The following is an 18,711-nucleotide window of genomic DNA, read 5'->3' as shown; positions in this document are numbered from 1 at the left end:
TTTGCCAACTCACTTCAGGAACGCATGTTGAGAGTTTGTTGGGAACAATGTCTCTTTACCTATGGGAGTGTCGCCACTCCGACAATTAGAAGTCAATTTCGGAGTGGCGACATGTCGGAATGGAGAGAGACCCCCCTCTCCTCCAGCACCCAGGAACAAAGGAAGGAACCTCCAGGACCCAGGCCTCTGCCTCTGCTTGGAAACTTACTGCAGCTGGATCTTGGCAGACCATACACCACCCTTTGTAATGTAAGATATTTTACTTAGTAACTATTAACTAATTTTGTTACTCATGTTTACTGTATGTGTTGCTTTGTTTCATACTGTATGTGACAAGCAAAAACATCTGCGTAAGGGAAATATTAACTGTAAGTGAACATTATCAAGTTAGACTTTAGGTAGAGCATCATTTTGCACATCTTTTATTTTATCTCTTTTAGCTCTCCAAGAAATTTGGACCAGTGTTCACAATCCACCTTGGACATAAGAAAGTAGTGGTCCTGGCAGGATACAAGACAGTGAAACAGGCTCTGGTCAACTATGCTGAGGAGTTTGGAGACAGAGAGATCACTCCTGTATTCTATGACTGGAGTAAAGGACATGGTAAAGTTCTGTATGTTTTGTGTAGCTCAGTTCATTTGTCACATCTGATTGTATGCCTTGGACCAGGTTAAAAATGCTTCTGTTTTTGTGTGTACTTAGGCATAATTTTGTCCAATGGCGAGTCCTGGAAAGAGATGAGGCGCTTTGCCTTGACTAACCTGAGAGACTTTGGCATGGGAAAGAAGATGAGTGAAGAGAAAATCATTCAGGAATGTCATTACCTCATTGACACACTTGAAAAACATGAAGGTAACCAAATCTGTACCGTTGTGGAAATCATAATGCCACATTTTGTATTAGTTTTCTGACTTTTTTTAATATGGACTGTTTGTCACAGGCAAAGCCTTTGATTCAACCCAGGCAGTGAATTTTGCAGCATCCAATGTTATATCAGCCATTGTCTATGGGGACAGGTTTGAATACACTGATCCAGTGTTCCAAGCAATGGTGAACAGAAACAATGAAGCTGTACATACAGGATCCGCTGCCATTCAGGTATAGAAGGACATAGTTGCTTGAACTCCTTGAATAGGTAAATTGCTTTTGAAGAAATACCATAATTGTTTTAGTTTTAATCAGATGAGGATTAATCAGATGAAGGTTATCCTCAAGACAATAAACTCTGATCTAAACTCTGAACTAAACATGAAACGTAATAGTCTGTACAATTAATGATTTTCATGTAAATGTATTTAGGTGGAGAGCGCACACACACACACACACACACACACACACACACACACACACACACACACACACACCAGTACAGGTGAGAAAAACAACCGTAATTGGGAAGGGGTGAGGCTGATCGCTAGTCACCGCCCCAAGAGCGCTTGTGGATCAATCATTAATCGATGAGGCAATTAGGAGACCAGACAATATTCTAGGAGGTGATGGTTATGCTTTATGTACATGATATCATGGGGAGAAGTACAATAACACATGTCAGTGGTACGGTAGTTCTGCCTGGAGGCACAATTATCACAGTTAAACTGTTGCTGCTTCAAGGACGAGCTGAACCATAACAAGATAGGCTGTACCAAAACAACAGCTATCAGGCCTAGTGGATATTTGATAGGAGGGAATATGGGAAATGGGACAGATCCATGTTGATGAGATGACCTTAGAGATACTGTGTACCGACTTTGCGTGATTTTAGGGCAAAAGCAGTGTCCAAAAATGTGTTTTTCAAAAATCTGCCTTGCATTGTAGGTGTATAATGCCTTTCCCTGGCTTGGCCCTTGGATGAAAAGCTGGAGGATCCTGGTGAAGAACATTGAAAGCAACAAAGAGGACACAAGAAGAATAATTAGTGGTCTGAAGGAAACTCTGAACCCTCAAATGCTCAGAGGCTTTATAGATTCATTCCTGGTGCTGAAGAAAAGTTTGGAGGTAAAAGATTAATTCTAGTTGTAATTCTACGCTACTATTATACCCATGAATCTACGCTCCATTACAATAATGTTTACTTTGCCACCTGTCTGTTTATATTAGGACTCTGGAATCATGGATTCACATTATCATGAGGACAACCTGCTCAACAGTGTGAAGGACCTGTTTGTAGCTGGAACTGATACTTCAGGAAATTCAATTAGTGATGGCCAAGTACCCCCATATTCAAGGTAGACAATCGCGTTAAATCTGATGACAGATATGAGCCGACAAATACAATGATTAAATTCTATTTTAAAGTGCTTATAAAACAGTATGATTAGTGTATAATGCTTATTCCTTTCAATCATGTTTTCCCAGATGAGGTTCAGGAAGAGCTTAGCAGGGTGACTGGAAGTCGTCAGGTGCTTGTAGAAGACAGGAAGAACTTACCCTACACTGATGCTGTTATCCATGAGATCCAGAGAGTAGCAAACATTGTTCCTCTGTCAATTCCTCACATCACTAGCCAAGATGTCACCTTCCAGGGATATTATATCAAGAAGGTTTAAAATATAATTTAAATTTCTAAATAAATATATTTGTGCTTGCCATGTTCCTCTGAAAACACGAAACAGTGGTCATAGTTTTGGGGTTTATGTAACAGACCTGTTATTTTTGGGAACAGCAGGGAACTCCTGTGACTCCTCTACTTACTTCTGTCCTGAATGATGAGACTGAATGGGAAAGCCCACACACATTTAACCCCAATCATTTTCTGGATGAAGAGGGCCAGTTTGTCAAGAGGGATGCCTTCATGCCCTTTTCTGCAGGTAAATGAGTAGGCCTATTTTTCACTATTGAGTGTGGATGTTGTAGTATTTTGCCAGGCATATTATAATTACCTGTATCTCTGCTAGGGTTAGGGTTAGCCTAACCCAGCACAGTCCACTCATACCACATCACATTCATGGTTTTAATTAATCATATTTGAACTTTTAACCTTTATTTTATGAGGCTGCTATCTGGTGGCCATTTAGTGCAACTACAACTTTTAAAGGCATCAGAGCATTAATTTGCCTTTTTAACCATCACCAGCTCATTATAAATCCTAACCCTAACCTCAGTAAAACTATACCTAACTAACGCTAACCCTAAACCTAACCCTAACCCTGAATGGCTTACTAATGGGACGTCGGACTATCGAGATTTTCCTGCATGTTTGAAAAGTGCTTTTACTCGTGCCCATGACAAGCACGCACGCACGCAGAAAGTTGCACCGTCTTTTGTGCATCTGTATTTTCCCCCTGCGGCTTCCTCGTGTCTACATCCCATGACTGACACAGCCCTGGCATAGCCTATCTGCATTCTGAGGAACACGTTTTTCTAGTTTCTCAGTTCAAGGCTTCAAGCACAGCTCTTAACTGTTGGCAACAACTCTGGCTTGGATGGAGGTTTTCCTCTTCCTCACCTCTCTCCTCCAGCACTTTCGTTTCACTCCTCCACCTGGGGTAACAGAGGATGAACTGGATCTGACGCCAGCTGTAGTTTCACCCTCAACCCCTTCACCTCACCAGCTGTGTGCTGTCAGTCGACTAAATAATTTAGAAGGATAGTTCTTGCAGAATATTTACGTAATGTGTTGCATTGCTCATAAAAAAGAACTTTGCTGATAAGGTCCTCATAATGGATAGTGGAGGTAAAGGGACTTGAACCAATGGTCATCATCACCATCACCCATGTAGAGTATTGTTATTGGTGTAATTTACAGTAGGCCTACCATGCTACGATCAAAGGCTGACAGAAAGGTATAGGAAATAATGGAATGAGAAGAAAACTACAGTTTGTCTCAGTATTCAGACAGTATAATAACACTTGGAACAAACCTTTACTCAAGCAACTCGGGAATGGAACGTGATATAGTCTGGTTGCCCTCCTGCTGGGCAACCACACTAATGAATAATGTTATTTGGCTATAATAATAGACTAATACTAGAACACACTTCTAAAAATAAATTACTTGTTTTTTAACTTTAAAATTGTTACAGGTCAAAGTTAGTGTTAGTGTTACAGGTCAAAATGTACCCATATACAGTAAAGAAGGTAAAGTAATTTATTTTTCTTAAACCCAAACATCCTAATAGCAAATGCAAATTGAGGACAAGTGTCTCTCTCTCACGACTACTGACAATTTGGGGGGAAGGAATTGAGCTATAATGCATTCACTTTTTATTACTATTTATTTGTCTCTGCACATATCCACACTCCATGCCCTGCATGGAGTAAGACACAAAAAGAAAATGGAGTGTGTTGGATATCAGTTTCCAAATCAATATGTATATTTTCTGCCTTCTTTTCCTTTGCAATACAATGCACTGTCAATGAAAACAGATAAGCCTACTTACAAGCAGGAGTGCTGGAACAACTTTTTAAGGGTGGGAGACCAGTAAATAAAAAATTGGGCCGAAGATCTCAGTTGAGAAACGACACAGCTTGTCTGTGTCCGTCTGTCTGGACGTGTAGACGGCTAGACGCGTATACTTTTTTATGGTCTATGGGTTTGCTGCTCTGACATCATGCTCTAGCTTCATTGTGATGTCACACTAAGAGAATCCCTTTTATGCCCATATATGGGTGCCATGGCATTGGTCCGAAGGTTCATTAGTCCGAATTTGTTAAGAATATTATGCCTAACCCTAACCCTAACTACGGTAATTTCGGACTAATGAACCCTCAGACTTATGGGCAGTCCCCCATTTATGGAGTTCCCTTGTGTCATCAATATTAAGCCCATATCTAACAAGACTGCAAATGGGAATGCCCATATATGGAAGCCACATAGGCCACATACCACACTAACAGAATCCATATATGGCCAAGACAGCCCATATCTGTGTGGCTGGTTCTACAGACAGGGATTTCCATATATGGGCATAACAGGGTATGATGTCTGATCAGATGTCATAGACATCATAGGACTTTCACATAACGAATAATTGAGAAAGCATGTTTGGGCTCTCACAGCATATCTCCATATACAGTACATGGATCTCCATACTGTATGGGTACCAAGGGACTCCATCTATGGGTAACTGGTCTGATATACATCACTGGCCAGATGACCCTGCAACCTCGTCCTGAGGCGTCTTACTAGTAAATGCAATAATATAGGTTGATGATGGTAATGGTAAAGTATGGTGTATGAGACTCAGCCTCCCCCAGCCAAACCTCCCCCCTCCCCCTCCTCCTCGCTCTCTGCTCTTTCGTTGTGCACGCGCACGCACGCACGCACGCACGCACGCACGCACGCACGCACGCACGCACGCACGCACGCACGCACACACACACACACACACACACACACACACACACACACACACACACACACAGACAGACACACTGTTGAAATAAATCAGCCTTTCAACCCTGTTTCATCTTTGCACTGCTTAAATGCTGGATGCTAAATAATATTTTTGTGGAGTGTTTATTGCTAAAATGTAAGGCAAGAGAAATGTACAAACAGGACAGATTACTACACACTTAGACAGACAGAATGCATGCTGTGATGTAGGGACATGAGGGGAAAAGTTCAAACAAGGTTTTTGTGTCATTTTCTTGCTCATGTTGCTCATGCTCATGTTGTTTCATGTTGTTGTTTAATGTTGATAGGGCCACACCTATACTACATTCCTCTCACCCAAAACACATAAGTAGGTCAAAATATTTCCTGATTGTGAGTCGTCTTGTATTGTCTGTGAGTCGTCTTGTCTTGTCTGTTGACATTACAGTCCGATAAGCTACAAACCTGGTCAGTTTAGGGACCCAAGTTGAGAGTTTGTTCGTACAATGTCACTTTTAGAAGATCATCTTTTCCAGTCTCCCAGTTCAGTCACTCTGCTGGGAGCTGTTGTTTTCCTGTTTGTTCTCTACCTCTTCTCCTCCAGCACCCAGGAACAAAGGAAGGAACCTCCAGGACCCAGGCCTCTGCCTGTGCTTGGAAACTTACTGCAGGTGGATCTCAGTAGACCATACACCAATCTTTGTGATGTAAGTAATTATTATTATTATAAAACTGTAGTATGTATATGACCAGTAAAACACTTTGCTGTACAATTATTGTTTTCAAAATGTGCTGTATTTAGCTAGACTCAAACTCTAATATAGCATTATATCAAACATCTCACATTTTGTCTATCATTAGTTGTCCAAGAAATATGGACCAGTGTTCACACTCCACAATGGACATAAGAAAGTAGTGGTCCTGGCAGGATACAAGACAGTCAAACAGGCTCTGGTCAACTATGCTGAGGAGTTTGGAGACAGAGAGATCAGTCCTATATTCTATGATTTTAATAAAGGACATGGTAAAATTATTTATGTTTTATGTAGCTCAGTTTGTTGTTACACGTGTTTAATGCCTTGGCCAAATTGTTACTCAAGTTTGTGTGCAGGTATACTATTTTCCAATGGTGAGTCCTGGAAAGAGATGAGGCGCTTTGCCTTGACTAACCTGAGAGACTTTGGCATGGGAAAGAAGATGAGTGAAGAGAAAATCATACAGGAATGTCATTACCTGATTGACACATTTGAAAAACATGAAGGTAACCAAATCAACTACTGTTGTGGAAAGCATAATGCCGCGCTAGAATTCGCTCATTGTGTTTCAAATGTTTTAATTAATTGTAATATGGACTCTGTTTGTCACAGGCAAAGCCTTTGATTCAACCCAGGCAGTGAATTATGCAGCATCCAATGTTATATCAGCCATTGTCTATGGGGACAGGTTTGAATACACTGATCCTGTGTTCCAAGCAATGGTGAACAGAGACAATGAAACCATACATCTTACAGGATCAGCTGCCATTCAGGTATAGAAGGACAGTTGCTTGAGCTCCTTGAAGAGATACAAATATTTTCTATGTTTTATAGTGCATAGCGCCACCCCATGGTCACAAAAATAACTAAACATGTTTTCATGATTCGGCTCTTACAGGTGTACAATGCTTTTCCTTGGCTGGGCCCTTGGATGCAAACCTGGAGGAGCCTGATAAAGAATGTGGAAGACACCACAGAAGAAATAAAGAGGATAATCAGTGGTCTGAAGGAAACTCTGAACCCTCAAATGCTCCGAGGCTTTATAGATTCCTTCCTGGTGCGGAAGAAAAGTTTGGAGGTATAGTTTTAGTAGCTTTACAGTTTACATTGCTATTATGCCCATCAATGCTCCATCACTATCATTTATCATGTCTGTTGGTATTAGGATTCTGGAATCATGGATTCCTACTATCATGATGACAACCTGGTCAACAGTGTGTACAACCTGTTTGCAGCTGGAACTGATACTACGGCAAATACAATTAGATGGGGTCTTCTGTTGATGGCCAAGTATCCCCATATTCAAGGTAGACAAACGCATTGATCCTGATGACAGATCTGAGCACACAAGTGATGTATAGCTCCATGGGGGACTGTAGGATTATTGAAGAATTCGATATTTATTCCTTTCATGTTTTCACAGATAAGGTTCAGGAAGAGCTTAGCAGGGTGACTGGAAGTCGCCAGGTGCTTGTAGAAGACAGGAAGAACTTACCCTACACTGATGCTGTTATCCATGAGATCCAGAGATTAGCCAACATTGTTCCTCTGTCAATTCGCGTCACTAGCCAAGATGTCACCTTCCAGGGCTATTTCATCAAGAAGGTCAATAAATATCAAAATAATATTTTCTGTTTCTAAATCAACATATTTTTGCAAAGCATGTTCCTCTGAAAATAGTAGTCTTTGTTTTGGTGCTTTATGTAATATACCTGTTATTTCTGGGAACAGGGAACTCCTGTAATTCCTCTACTTTATTCTGTCCTGAATGATGAGACTGAATGGGAAAGCCCACACACATTTAACCCCAATCATTTTCTGGATGAAGAGGGTCAGTTTGTCAAGAGGGATGCCTTCATGCCCTTTTCTGCAGGTATTATTGCATTGCTATCATTATGCTGTTTTTAAATGTTTTATTTTTACGTTTGAAGTGATGTTGCCATATTTTGCCAGGCATATTGTAATTTCTTTCTCAGTTCAAGCACAGCTCTGTTGCAACAACTTCTTGTTTCAGGTCGTAGGGCATGTCCAGGTGAGAGTCTGGCTAGGATGGAGGTTTTCCTCTTCCTCACCTCTCTCCTCCAGCGCTTTCGTTTCACTCCTCCACCTGGGGTAACAGAGGATGAACTGGATCTGACGCCAGCTGTAGGTCTCACCCTCAGCCCTTCACCTCACCAGCTGTGTGCTGTCAGTCGACTCTAAATAATTTGCAGAATATTTTCCATATGTGCCATTTGTGCATTGCTCATAAACTAAAACTGCATGTTTGATTAATTTTGATCAATTCGTATTTGCATGCCTCATGTTCTGACATCTCGTCATGTTCTTGTCAATGGTATAGACATTTTCAATTTTCAGCCAGAGCAAAGTAAACCTTTTTTTACTGCCTTAGTTAAAGTCCAACTGTTTATCATTTTCAATGACATGTGTATTTTGATAATTTCTCTTTATACTTTTCTTGAAACAAATGTTCTTGAACCAATTTGTATTCATAAGTGTCTGCCCCCGACACTTGCACAAAATACTGCTAAATATGACTTTGTACAAATAAACCATTATGGGGTCTTCATCAACAACTTGCTGTGTCTATTTATAAATGGCCACCTCTGAGAAGTCCCTAAGGACAGTCCACATCAATGCAACTCCTTGCAATATAAGACTCCTTGCAACGATTATCCCCAATGGCAGTTGCAAAGAGTTGCATTGGTGTGGACTGGCCATAAAACTGTTTTGTTGCAAGTGCGGCTAAAAAGACACTGCTCTTTGCCTTGTAAAATATTTATCAATACTCTCATCTCATTCAGTATTTTTTCTTATTTTAGCATCTTGTGTTCTGATTGTATTAGTAAGGGAAAATAAACCACCTTCTAGATCCTTGACATTTCTCTTATATTATTATTTTTTGTTTGTGTGAGCAGTGAGCACAATGTGCTGTGTGTCTTTTCCCAAAGTATTTTCCCAGCCTACTGCTGTTATTATTGATTAGGCCACTCCCACACTCTCAACCAAAGCACACAGGTAGTTGGTTGCTGATTGCAAGTTGTCTTGTCTATTGACCCTATAGTTTAAGCCCCAAGGGTACAAGTTGTACCCTGCCCTTTTTTTCCTGGAAGTGGAACATGAAACCAGTTCCTCCGCATGATGGCTGAAATTCTGCTGTTGAGGTACTAAGTGAAAGCCTCTTTGGGCAGAGGAATAATTGCATGTAAAATCACTTGTCAACCAGTCCTACCTGACCACAGGTCAGTGATTCATTTGTGGGGGAACAAGGGGGAACATGTTTCCCCACCTCTTTGATTGGATCCGGCACCTATTTGATTGGATCCGGCACCTATTGGATCCGGCACCTATTTGATTGGATCCGGTGGATCCGGCACCTATTTGATTGGATCCGGTGGATCCGGCACCTATTTGATTGGATCCGGGACCAGGAAAAATTAAGCACTGCCAGAGGTTATACATTTATCAATAGAAGAGCAGGTAGTAGATGAACCACAAACCCCACTGTTTTTGGTTGGATTGTATTGACCCTTGCATTGTGTCAGAAATCTGCTGACACTTTTGGTTAGTGGGTCAGATTTTATCCTGTGATCATTTTCATTTTGTTTTCTTCCAAACCCCACTTCATAGCTGACTTGTTATGCAATCATAGCCAAGTAAACACTATTTAAACTTATTTTGGGTTAGTGTTTCATCTTATAATATAGCTCATTTTCAAATAATATTCACAATCACTCATTACATTTCCTATAATGAAGACAATGAATAATGTAATTTGGCTATAATAGACTAATACACACTTCAAAAAAGAAATTACTTGTTTTTTTAACTTTAAAATTGTTAATATTAATAGTGACATCTGTGGTGTTACAGGTCAAAATCTACCCATATACAGTAAAGAAGGTAAAGTAATGTATTTTTCATAAACCCAAACATCCTAATAGCAAATGCAAATTGAGGACGTGTACACTTTTTTACGGTCTATGGGCTTGCCGCTCTGACATCACGCTCTAGCTTCACTGTGATGTCACCCTAACAGAATCACTTTTATGCCCATACATGGAGTTCCCTGATGTCAACAATATTAACAGGACTGCATATGGGGATGCGCATATATGGAGGCCACATAGGCCACATACCACACTAACATAATCCATAGATGGCCAAGACAGATGGCCAAGACAGCCCATATCTGTGTGGCTGCTTCTACAGACAGGGATCTCCATGTATGGGCATAACAGGGTATGATGTCAGATGTCATAGACATCATAGGACTTTCACACAACGAATAACTGAGTAAGCATTTTTGGGCTCTCACAGCATATATCTCCATATTCAGTACATGGATCTCCATATACTGTATGGGTACCAAGGGTCTCCATATATGGGTAACTGGTCTGATATAGATCACTGGCCGGATGGCCAAGAATTGGCACGACATGCGCCCTGAGGACGCTCTGAGGTGTCTTATAGTAAATACAATAATATAGGTTGATGGTAAAGTATGCTGTATGACTCAGCCACCCCCTGCCAAACCTCCCCCCTCGCCCTCCTCCTCCCTCTCTGCTCTCTCTGCGCGCGCACACACACACACACACACACACACACACACACACACACACACACACACACACACACACACACACACACACACTGTCGAAAGAAATCAGCCTTTCAACCCTGTTTTCCCTTAACTTTAGATCAAGTTGAAGATGATCATCTTTGCACTGCTTAAAGGAGCTATAGTCAACTTTTTCATTGTAGGGCCGACACTTTGTTTACATCCTAGTCTATAGACTAGAATGTAAACAAAGTGTCGGTCTGACAATGGCCAAAATGATTATTTTATCATTATTTTACGCTTTTTGTGGTAATTTTTGAATAGGAACACATATTGAAAGGTAATAAGATGAAATGTGGTAAAAGTAATAAAGGTAGGTGGACTGTATTTAAGGTAAGGTAAGGTGAGGTCGCTGGTAAATAGTATCTCACTAGAATCTGATGATAATATATAACTAGCCGGAGAGCCCATGGCCGGCACCATTGAACCCTTATAATTACTGTATAAAGGTAGGCTCTGATGATGCACTTCTATAATGCATCTATTCAATATTCTTCTATGAGTCTCGGTATCTGAATCTATCTAGATATCTCTGTAGATCTGTATATTTCTATATTCCTATAGCTAATTTATAACTAAATATGAAGCTTATTTTTTTATAAAATATTTTCGAAACATTATTTTTTATTTTAGCGGTTTTTCAGCGGTTTAGCGGTTTTTCAAGAAAAAGTTGACTATAGCTCCTTTAAATGCTGGATGCTAAATAATATTTTTTGTGGGGTGTTTATTGCTAAAATGTGAGGCAAGAGAAATGTACGAGAAATGTACAGACAGGACAGATTACTACACACTTAGGCAGACAGAATGCATGCTGTGATGTAGGGACATGAGGGGAAAAGTTCAAACAAGGTTTTTGTGTCATTTCCTTGCTCATGTTGTTTCATGTTGATGTTGATAGGGCCACTCCTACATTCCTCTCACCCAAAACACATACGTAGGTCAAAATGTTTGCTGACTGTGAGTCGTCTTGTCTTCTCTGTGAGTCGTCTTGTCTTGTCTGTTGACATTACAGTCTGATAAGCTACAAACCTGGTCAGTTTAGGGACCAAAGTTGAGAGTTTGTTCGTACAATGTCACTTTTAGAAGATCATCTTTCCCAGTCTCCCAGTTCAGTCACTCTGCTGGGAGCTGTTGTTTTCCTGTTTGTTCTCTACCTCTTCTCCTCCAGCACCCAGGAACAAAGGAAGGAACCTCCAGGACCCAGGCCTCTGCCTCTGCTTGGAAACTTACTGCAGCTGGATCTCAGTAGACCATACACCACTCTTTGTAATGTAAGTAATTATTATTATTATAATACTATAGTCTATATGACCAGTAAAACACTTTGCTGTACAATTATTGTTTTCAAAATGTGCTGTGTTTAGCTAGACTCAAACTCTTTATAGCATTATATCAAACATCTCAAAATGTTCTATTTTTAGTTGTCCAAGAAATATGGACCAGTGTTCACAATCCACCTTGGACAGAAGAAAGTAGTGGTCCTGGCAGGATACAAGACAGTCAAACAGGCTCTGGTCAACTATGCTGAGGAGTTTGGAGACAGAGAGATCACTCCTGTATTCTATGATTTTAATAAAGGACATGGTAAAGTTATTTATGTTTTATGTAGCTCAGTTTGTTGTTACACGTGTTTAATGCCTTGGCCAAATGGTTACTCAAGTTTTTGTGCAGGTATAATATTTTCCAATGGTGAGTCCTGGAAAGAGATGAGGCGCTTTGCCTTGACTAACCTGAGAGACTTTGGCATGGGAAAGAAGATGAGTGAAGAGAAAATCATACAGGAATGTCATTACCTGATTGACACACTTGAAAAACATGAAGGTAACCAAATCAACTACTGTTGTGGAAAGCATAATGCCGCACTAGAATTCGCTCATTGTGTTTCAAATGTTTTAATTAATTGTACCTAATATGGACTCTGTTTATCACAGGCAAAGCCTTTGATTCAACTCAGGCAGTGAATTATGCAGCATCCAATGTTATATCAGCCATTGTCTATGGGGACAGGTTTGAATACACTGATCCTGTGTTCCAAGCAATGGTGAACAGAGACAATGAAACCATACATCTTACAGGATCAGCTGCCATTCAGGTATAGAAGGACAGTTGCTTGAGCTCCTTGAAGAGATACAAATATTTTCTATGCGGGGGCACGGTCAGTCGGTAGCGCTGTCGCCTCACAGCTAGAAGGTCCTGGGTTCGATTTCCGCCGGGGACGCTGTGGTGTTAGTAAAAGGGCCTTTCTGTGTGGAGTTTGCATGTTCTCCCCAAGGTAGATATACCCTCACAAAAACATGCAGTAATCCTGGTCTCTATAATGCCTCCCCCTAGCCAGCCGGGGCGCCTGATGGAGGGTAAAGGAACTGGTTGGAATAACGTGTTCCTTCCACACGCTTTGTCCAACTGGGGAAGCTCCCCCTTGTCAGGTGAGAAGAAGCGTCTGCTCACTCCTCATGCACTGAAGGAAGCATGAGCTCAGTTCGGGGCTCTCCCCAGGTGTGGCAGAGGGAGAGCAGAGCCCAGGATTACAGCTTAGGCAATTGGCACTGAGTGAAAAAATGGGTTACAAAAATCGTGGGATAAAGATTAAAAGAAAAAATAAATCTATGTGTTTGAAGAATATACTTATCATCAAAATGTATTTGTTTTAGTTAATCAATTGTGTTCCCTTAAAAGTTATAGCCTAGACTTTTATAAATGATTAGCAACCAACTAAAGTTAACAGAGCAAAAGATTGGAAATAACTGTCAGTATTAATATTTTTCATGTTAACTTTAACATCATTCAAGATGGATTATACATTTTATTCAGGATTTAAAATAATGTAATTGTGTCTTAAAAGTCAGTTATTCATGTAGTACTTTTCATAAAGGGAATGTATTTACATAAATACATAAAAAGATTGAAACCGAACCGAACATAATTAAAGATATGAGACTAACAACACCAGGGGGACTCTAACCCCACGGAACTGGTTGTGTCCTGACATGACTCCAGGAGTCATGTTGTTATAAGATTAAGAGTTCAAGTCAGGAGTCTCCTGACTTTAAATCTTGTAACAACTCACACCACTAGGGGGCTTGAACTTAAAGGAGTAGTTCACCCCCAAAATGACTTTTTTTCTATTGATTAGTCACGCCATGGAGACTAGAGTTCAATAATATTTTTAGTTTTTTGTCGCATTCCTAAGACAAAAATGTGATAACAATAAATTTACCCCCATTCGTTCCGGATGGGGACCCGTTTCGAAACGGGTCCCCATCCGGAATCAATGGGGGTAAATTTACTCGAATACATTTTTTGTCTTAGGAATGCGACAAAAAACTAAAAATATTATTGAACTCTAGTCTCCATGGCGTGACTAATCAATAGAAAAAAAGTCATTTTGGGGGTGTACTACTCCTTTAAGTACTCTGGTTGTACAACATCTTTCCTGTGAAATGTAATTCTCATTTTAGGGTAAAGGTTGAACCCTCACTGTAAAATATAACAATGTGCATTGTGCTACATACATTATAGGTGTACAATGCTTTTCCTTGGCTGGGCCCTTGGATGCAAACCTGGAGGAACCTGATAAAGAATGTGGAAGACAACAGAGAAGAAACTAGAAGCAGTGTTCTTCCGAGCACAGGTCTCCACCAGGCCACACAAATCGGCCTGTTATAGCGCCACCATGAGGCTGATTTTAAAAATGTGGGGCAGAGGTTCTGAATTAGCATCCAGGGAGTGTGTGTGCTCAGTTTGGCAGCGATCGGGCCAACGGCGCCGGAGATTAGCTGGTAACAACCAGGCCACACAAATCGGCCTGTTATAGCGCCACCATGAGGCTGATTTGAAAAATGTGGGGCAGAGGTTCTAGATTGGCATCCAGGGAGTGTGTGTGCTCAGTTTGGCAGCGATCGGGCCAACGGTGACTGAGATTAGCTGTTCACAAACTGCGAGGACGCACGCACGGACGCACGCACGGACGCACGGACGGACGGACGGACGGAGGGGAAAACATACTCTCCTTCAGCCTTCGGCTGGTGGAGACAATAAAGAGGATAATCAGTGGTCTGAAGGAAACTCTGAACCCTCAAATGCTCCGAGGCTTTATAGATTCCTTCCTAGTGCGGAAGAAAAGTTTGGAGGTATAGTTTTAGTAGAATTACAGTTTACAGTTTACAGTTTAGGCATTTAGCAGACGCTTTTAATCCAAAGCGACTTACAATAAGCAGATAAAACATCACAATAATAAACAAGATAATATGTCAGTACATCAACAGCAATATAACAAATGCAAATGGATATCTATCTAGAAAAAAACACAATATAATCAAAGTTCTAAAAACCTAAAAAAACAAATGCTAACTAGCTTCATGTATGGTCATTGATTTTTTTGGAGCTGTGTGAAACACAGGCTCCCTATACGTGGCTGTGTGGGTCTGTGTGTGTGTCTGTGTGTCTGTCTGTCTGTGTGTCTGTGTGTATGTAGCCTGACTTCGGCGCGTAACTAGTGCCGCACCATTTACGCCACTCGCGCAATATATACATCAAAATGTGCGGCTCGGCCGGGAATGGTGTTCTATTACCTTTCGTTCCGATCCGCCTTACCATGCCGACGTAATCGGCAAAAAACGACGCTTAATTGTCCCCATTGACTTATAATGGGACAATGCAAGAAATCACTTTCAAGTATTTTTCTCTCGTAAACCATAGGAGCTACAGTTTCAAACCTCGGAGACGAGATTCATAATGATTTTAAGAATGAATCGAAAAATAATTACATCACTCGGCCTCATGGTGGCGCTATAACGGCCCACTTTACGTTTTGCCCCGTAACTCTTGAACCGTGGATCGGAAAATTAAAATTCTTTTTTCCCTGGATTCCTTGGGTCAAGACGCATCTCCCCATATAGGCCACGCCCATTTGCGCCAGGATAGATTTTCCGCCATCTTGAATTTTCTCCAAAACACACTTTTTGCTCCTTTTCCTACATATTTTCTTCAAATGTCACAAAAATCGGTACACATGATCTACACACACACACACACACACACACACACACACACACACACACACACACACACACACACACACACACACACACACACACACACACACACACACACAGCTCCACTTCACACGGGTGTGATTTTTTCTGTAGTGCTAAGGGTTTAGGTGGAGTCTGAATAGCATTTACACTGCTATTATGCCCATCAATGCTCCATTACTATCATTTATCATGTCTGTTGGTATTAGGATTCTGGAATCGTGGATTCCTACTATCATGATGACAACCTGGTCAAGAGTGTGTTCAACCTGTTTGCAGCTGGAACGGATACTACAGGAAATACAATTAGATGGGGTCTTCTGTTGATGGCCAAGTACCCCCATATTCAAGGTAGACAAACGCATTGATCCTGATGACAGATCTGAGCACACAAGTGATGTACGGTACAGCTCCATGGGGGACTGTAGGATTATTGAAGAATTTGATTCTTATTCCTTTCATGTTTTCCTAGATAAGGTTCAAGAAGAGCTTAGCAGGGTGACTGGAAGTCGCCAGGTGCTTGTAGAAGACAGGAAGAACTTACCCTACACTGATGCTGTTATCCATGAGATCCAGAGAGTAGGCAACATTGTTCCTCTGTCAATTCCTCACATCACTAGCCAAGATGTCACCTTCCAGGGCTATTTCATCAAGAAGGTCAATAAATATCAAAATACTATTTTCTGTTTCTAAATCAACATATTTTTGCAAAGCATGTTCCTCTGAAAATAGTAGTCTTTGTTTTGGTGCTTTATGTAATAGACCTGTTATTTTTGGGAACAGGGAACTCCTGTGATTCCTCTACTTACTTCTGTCCTGAATGATGACACTGAATGGGAAAGCCCACACACATTTAACCCCAATCATTTTCTGGATGAAGAGGGTCAGTTTGTCAAGAGAGATGCCTTCATGCCCTTTTCTGCAGGTATTATCGCATTGCTATCATTATACAGTTTTTAATTTTTTTATTTTTACGTTTGAAGTGATGTTGCCATATTTTGCCAGGCATATTGTAATTTCTTTCTCAGTTCAAGCACAGCTCTAACTGTTGGCAACAACTTCTTGTTTCAGGTCGTAGGGCATGTCCAGGTGAGAGTCTGGCTAGGATGGAGGTTTTCCTCTTCCTCACCTCTCTCCTCCAGCGCTTTCGTTTCACTCCTCCACCTGGGGTAACAGAGGATGAACTGGATCTGACGCCAGCTGTAGGTTTCACCCTCAACCCTTCACCTCACCAGCTGTGTGCTGTCAGTCGACCCTAAATAATTTGCTGAATATTTTCCATATGTGCCATTTGTGCATTGCTCATAAACTAAAACTGCATGTTTGATTAATTTTGATCAATTTGTATTTGCATGCCACATGTTCTGACATCTCGTCATTTTCTTGTCAATGGTATAGACATTTTCAATTTTCAGCCAGTGCAAAGTAAACCTCTTTGCTGCCTTAGTTAAAGTCCAACTGTTTATCATTTTCAATGACATGTGTATTTTGATAATTTCTCTTAATATTTTTCTTGAAACAAATGTTCTTTAACAATTTTGTATTCATAAGTGTCTGCCCCCGACACTTGCACAAAATACTGCTAAAACGAATGTTACATGTTAGTAGTAATATGACTTTGTACTACAAAGTGTGTACAAATAAACCATTATGGGGTCTTCATCAACAACTTGCTGTGTCTATTTATAAATGGCCACCTCTGAGAAGTCCCTAAGGACAGTCCACACCAATGCAACTCCTTGCAATATAAGACTCCTTGCAACCATTATCCCCAATAACAGTTGCAAGGAGTTGCATTGGTGTGGACTGGCCATGAAACTGTTTTGTTGCAAGGAATTGCGACTAGTTGTATTGGTCGTGTTTGGCCTTAGACAGAGCTTCTATAATGGAAGAATTAGGATTTGTAGTTGGAGCAGCGTCCTTGTTGCCAGGACATTTCGATGGTCACAGTCCAGAGTGCAGTTAGGGTTAGGTCAGAGATAGGTAGATGGGGAAATACGGGCGAACGCAACGTCTGACTACATGACGGAACATAATGACATGCCCAAAACAGGAATGCCAGATTAAAAGTGGTAGCTACAGTAAAGTGAGTTAACTGTATCATAATGACAGCCTTGACTACAGTGTGATGAACTTGTAGCGGGAACTAATGCTACAGTATTGTTGACTCACCCAAGAAATGTGTCTTAAACACCTGGACAATATGGTTCAATAGACTTTTACTTGTGTTTCTTTATAATATATACATTCAGTTAATGGCATACACTGACAATAATGAGTTAAGTTATACAGTACATTATTGCTTCTCTTGTGAATTGTTGTACTGTGGGTAAATTCAAGGCTATTTTGAGATATTTTGATGATGAGCAACATGCCTACATTCTGTTGATGAAGTCTCCTCCAAAGTCAATCATCTGTCACAGAGCTGTCAGTATCAGTACAGTACAATATATATAGTAACATTAAAACAACACCTTGTGGTCCCTGACACAAAATAATTTATTTTTCAGATGGGGGTTCACAGTAGTACAGACAGCTGCTTTCTTAAACCAATTACTTTATTCAAGACTTATAACTTATAGTAAATAGTAGACACTGCTACAACATGCATGTTTTCAAATCAGCGCATATCGGTGCATATCGGTGCGGCAATATCGTTGCCCCAAATACTGGGATTTTCAAGAGAACAAAAGGTTTACCCAAATAATTGATATTGATTCATAAATATATAAAATAGGCCTTCTCACATTTGTCCTTTATTAAATTAATTGGAAAAAGTATATCAATCACTAAGAACATAATCAATGGTTGCATCCCTAATCTGAAGTGAGCTTTTACCTGTGTCCCTGTCCGCCAGTCTGATTTTCCTCATCTTGTCTGTGAGTTCTTTGTGAACTGGGACACTTTGTCAGCAGATATGACAAAATCCAGAATATGAGCTTTGTCCTCTGAAGTGGGAATGGTTGTAGCCAGAATACCCATTTGACA

The 18,711-nt window shown here is 40.6% G+C and overlaps 2 protein-coding genes and 1 pseudogene across 3 annotated transcripts; all 3 read left to right on the top strand.

The window, feature by feature from the left end:
- Nucleotides 1-111: 111 nt before the first annotated feature.
- On the top strand, nucleotides 112-3,590 carry LOC308282743 (cytochrome P450 2K1-like; annotated as a pseudogene). Its single transcript has 8 exons — nucleotides 112-249; nucleotides 441-603; nucleotides 703-852; nucleotides 941-1,098; nucleotides 2,168-2,225; nucleotides 2,356-2,540; nucleotides 2,666-2,807; nucleotides 3,387-3,590. The product of its transcript is annotated as a cytochrome P450 2K1-like (transcript).
- Nucleotides 3,591-5,820: 2,230 nt separating this feature from the next.
- On the top strand, nucleotides 5,821-8,271 carry LOC308284361 (cytochrome P450 2K1-like; the record flags this gene model as incomplete). The annotated part of the gene is made up of 9 exons (XM_080724955.1): nucleotides 5,821-6,021; nucleotides 6,176-6,338; nucleotides 6,426-6,575; nucleotides 6,682-6,842; nucleotides 6,968-7,147; nucleotides 7,235-7,376; nucleotides 7,493-7,674; nucleotides 7,801-7,942; nucleotides 8,084-8,271. The coding sequence occupies 9 exons, from the start codon at nucleotides 5,821-5,823 to the stop codon at nucleotides 8,269-8,271; spliced, it is 1,509 nt and encodes a 502-aa protein (XP_080581081.1).
- A 3,489-nt stretch (nucleotides 8,272-11,760) lies between these two features.
- Nucleotides 11,761-16,982, top strand: LOC308282742 (cytochrome P450 2K1-like; the record flags this gene model as incomplete). The annotated part of the gene is made up of 9 exons (XM_080723131.1): nucleotides 11,761-11,961; nucleotides 12,112-12,274; nucleotides 12,362-12,511; nucleotides 12,622-12,782; nucleotides 14,731-14,820; nucleotides 15,933-16,074; nucleotides 16,196-16,380; nucleotides 16,507-16,648; nucleotides 16,795-16,982. 9 exons carry the CDS (start codon nucleotides 11,761-11,763, stop codon nucleotides 16,980-16,982), a joined length of 1,422 nt encoding a protein of 473 aa, XP_080579257.1.
- Nucleotides 16,983-18,711: the final 1,729 nt, after the last annotated feature.

Source organism: Nannobrachium achirus (genome assembly GCF_963921795.1).
Source record: "Nannobrachium achirus genome assembly, chromosome: 4".
In the NCBI taxonomy this organism is placed as follows: domain Eukaryota; kingdom Metazoa; phylum Chordata; class Actinopteri; order Myctophiformes; family Myctophidae; genus Nannobrachium; species Nannobrachium achirus.
This window is presented reverse-complemented; position numbering and strand designations above follow the sequence as displayed.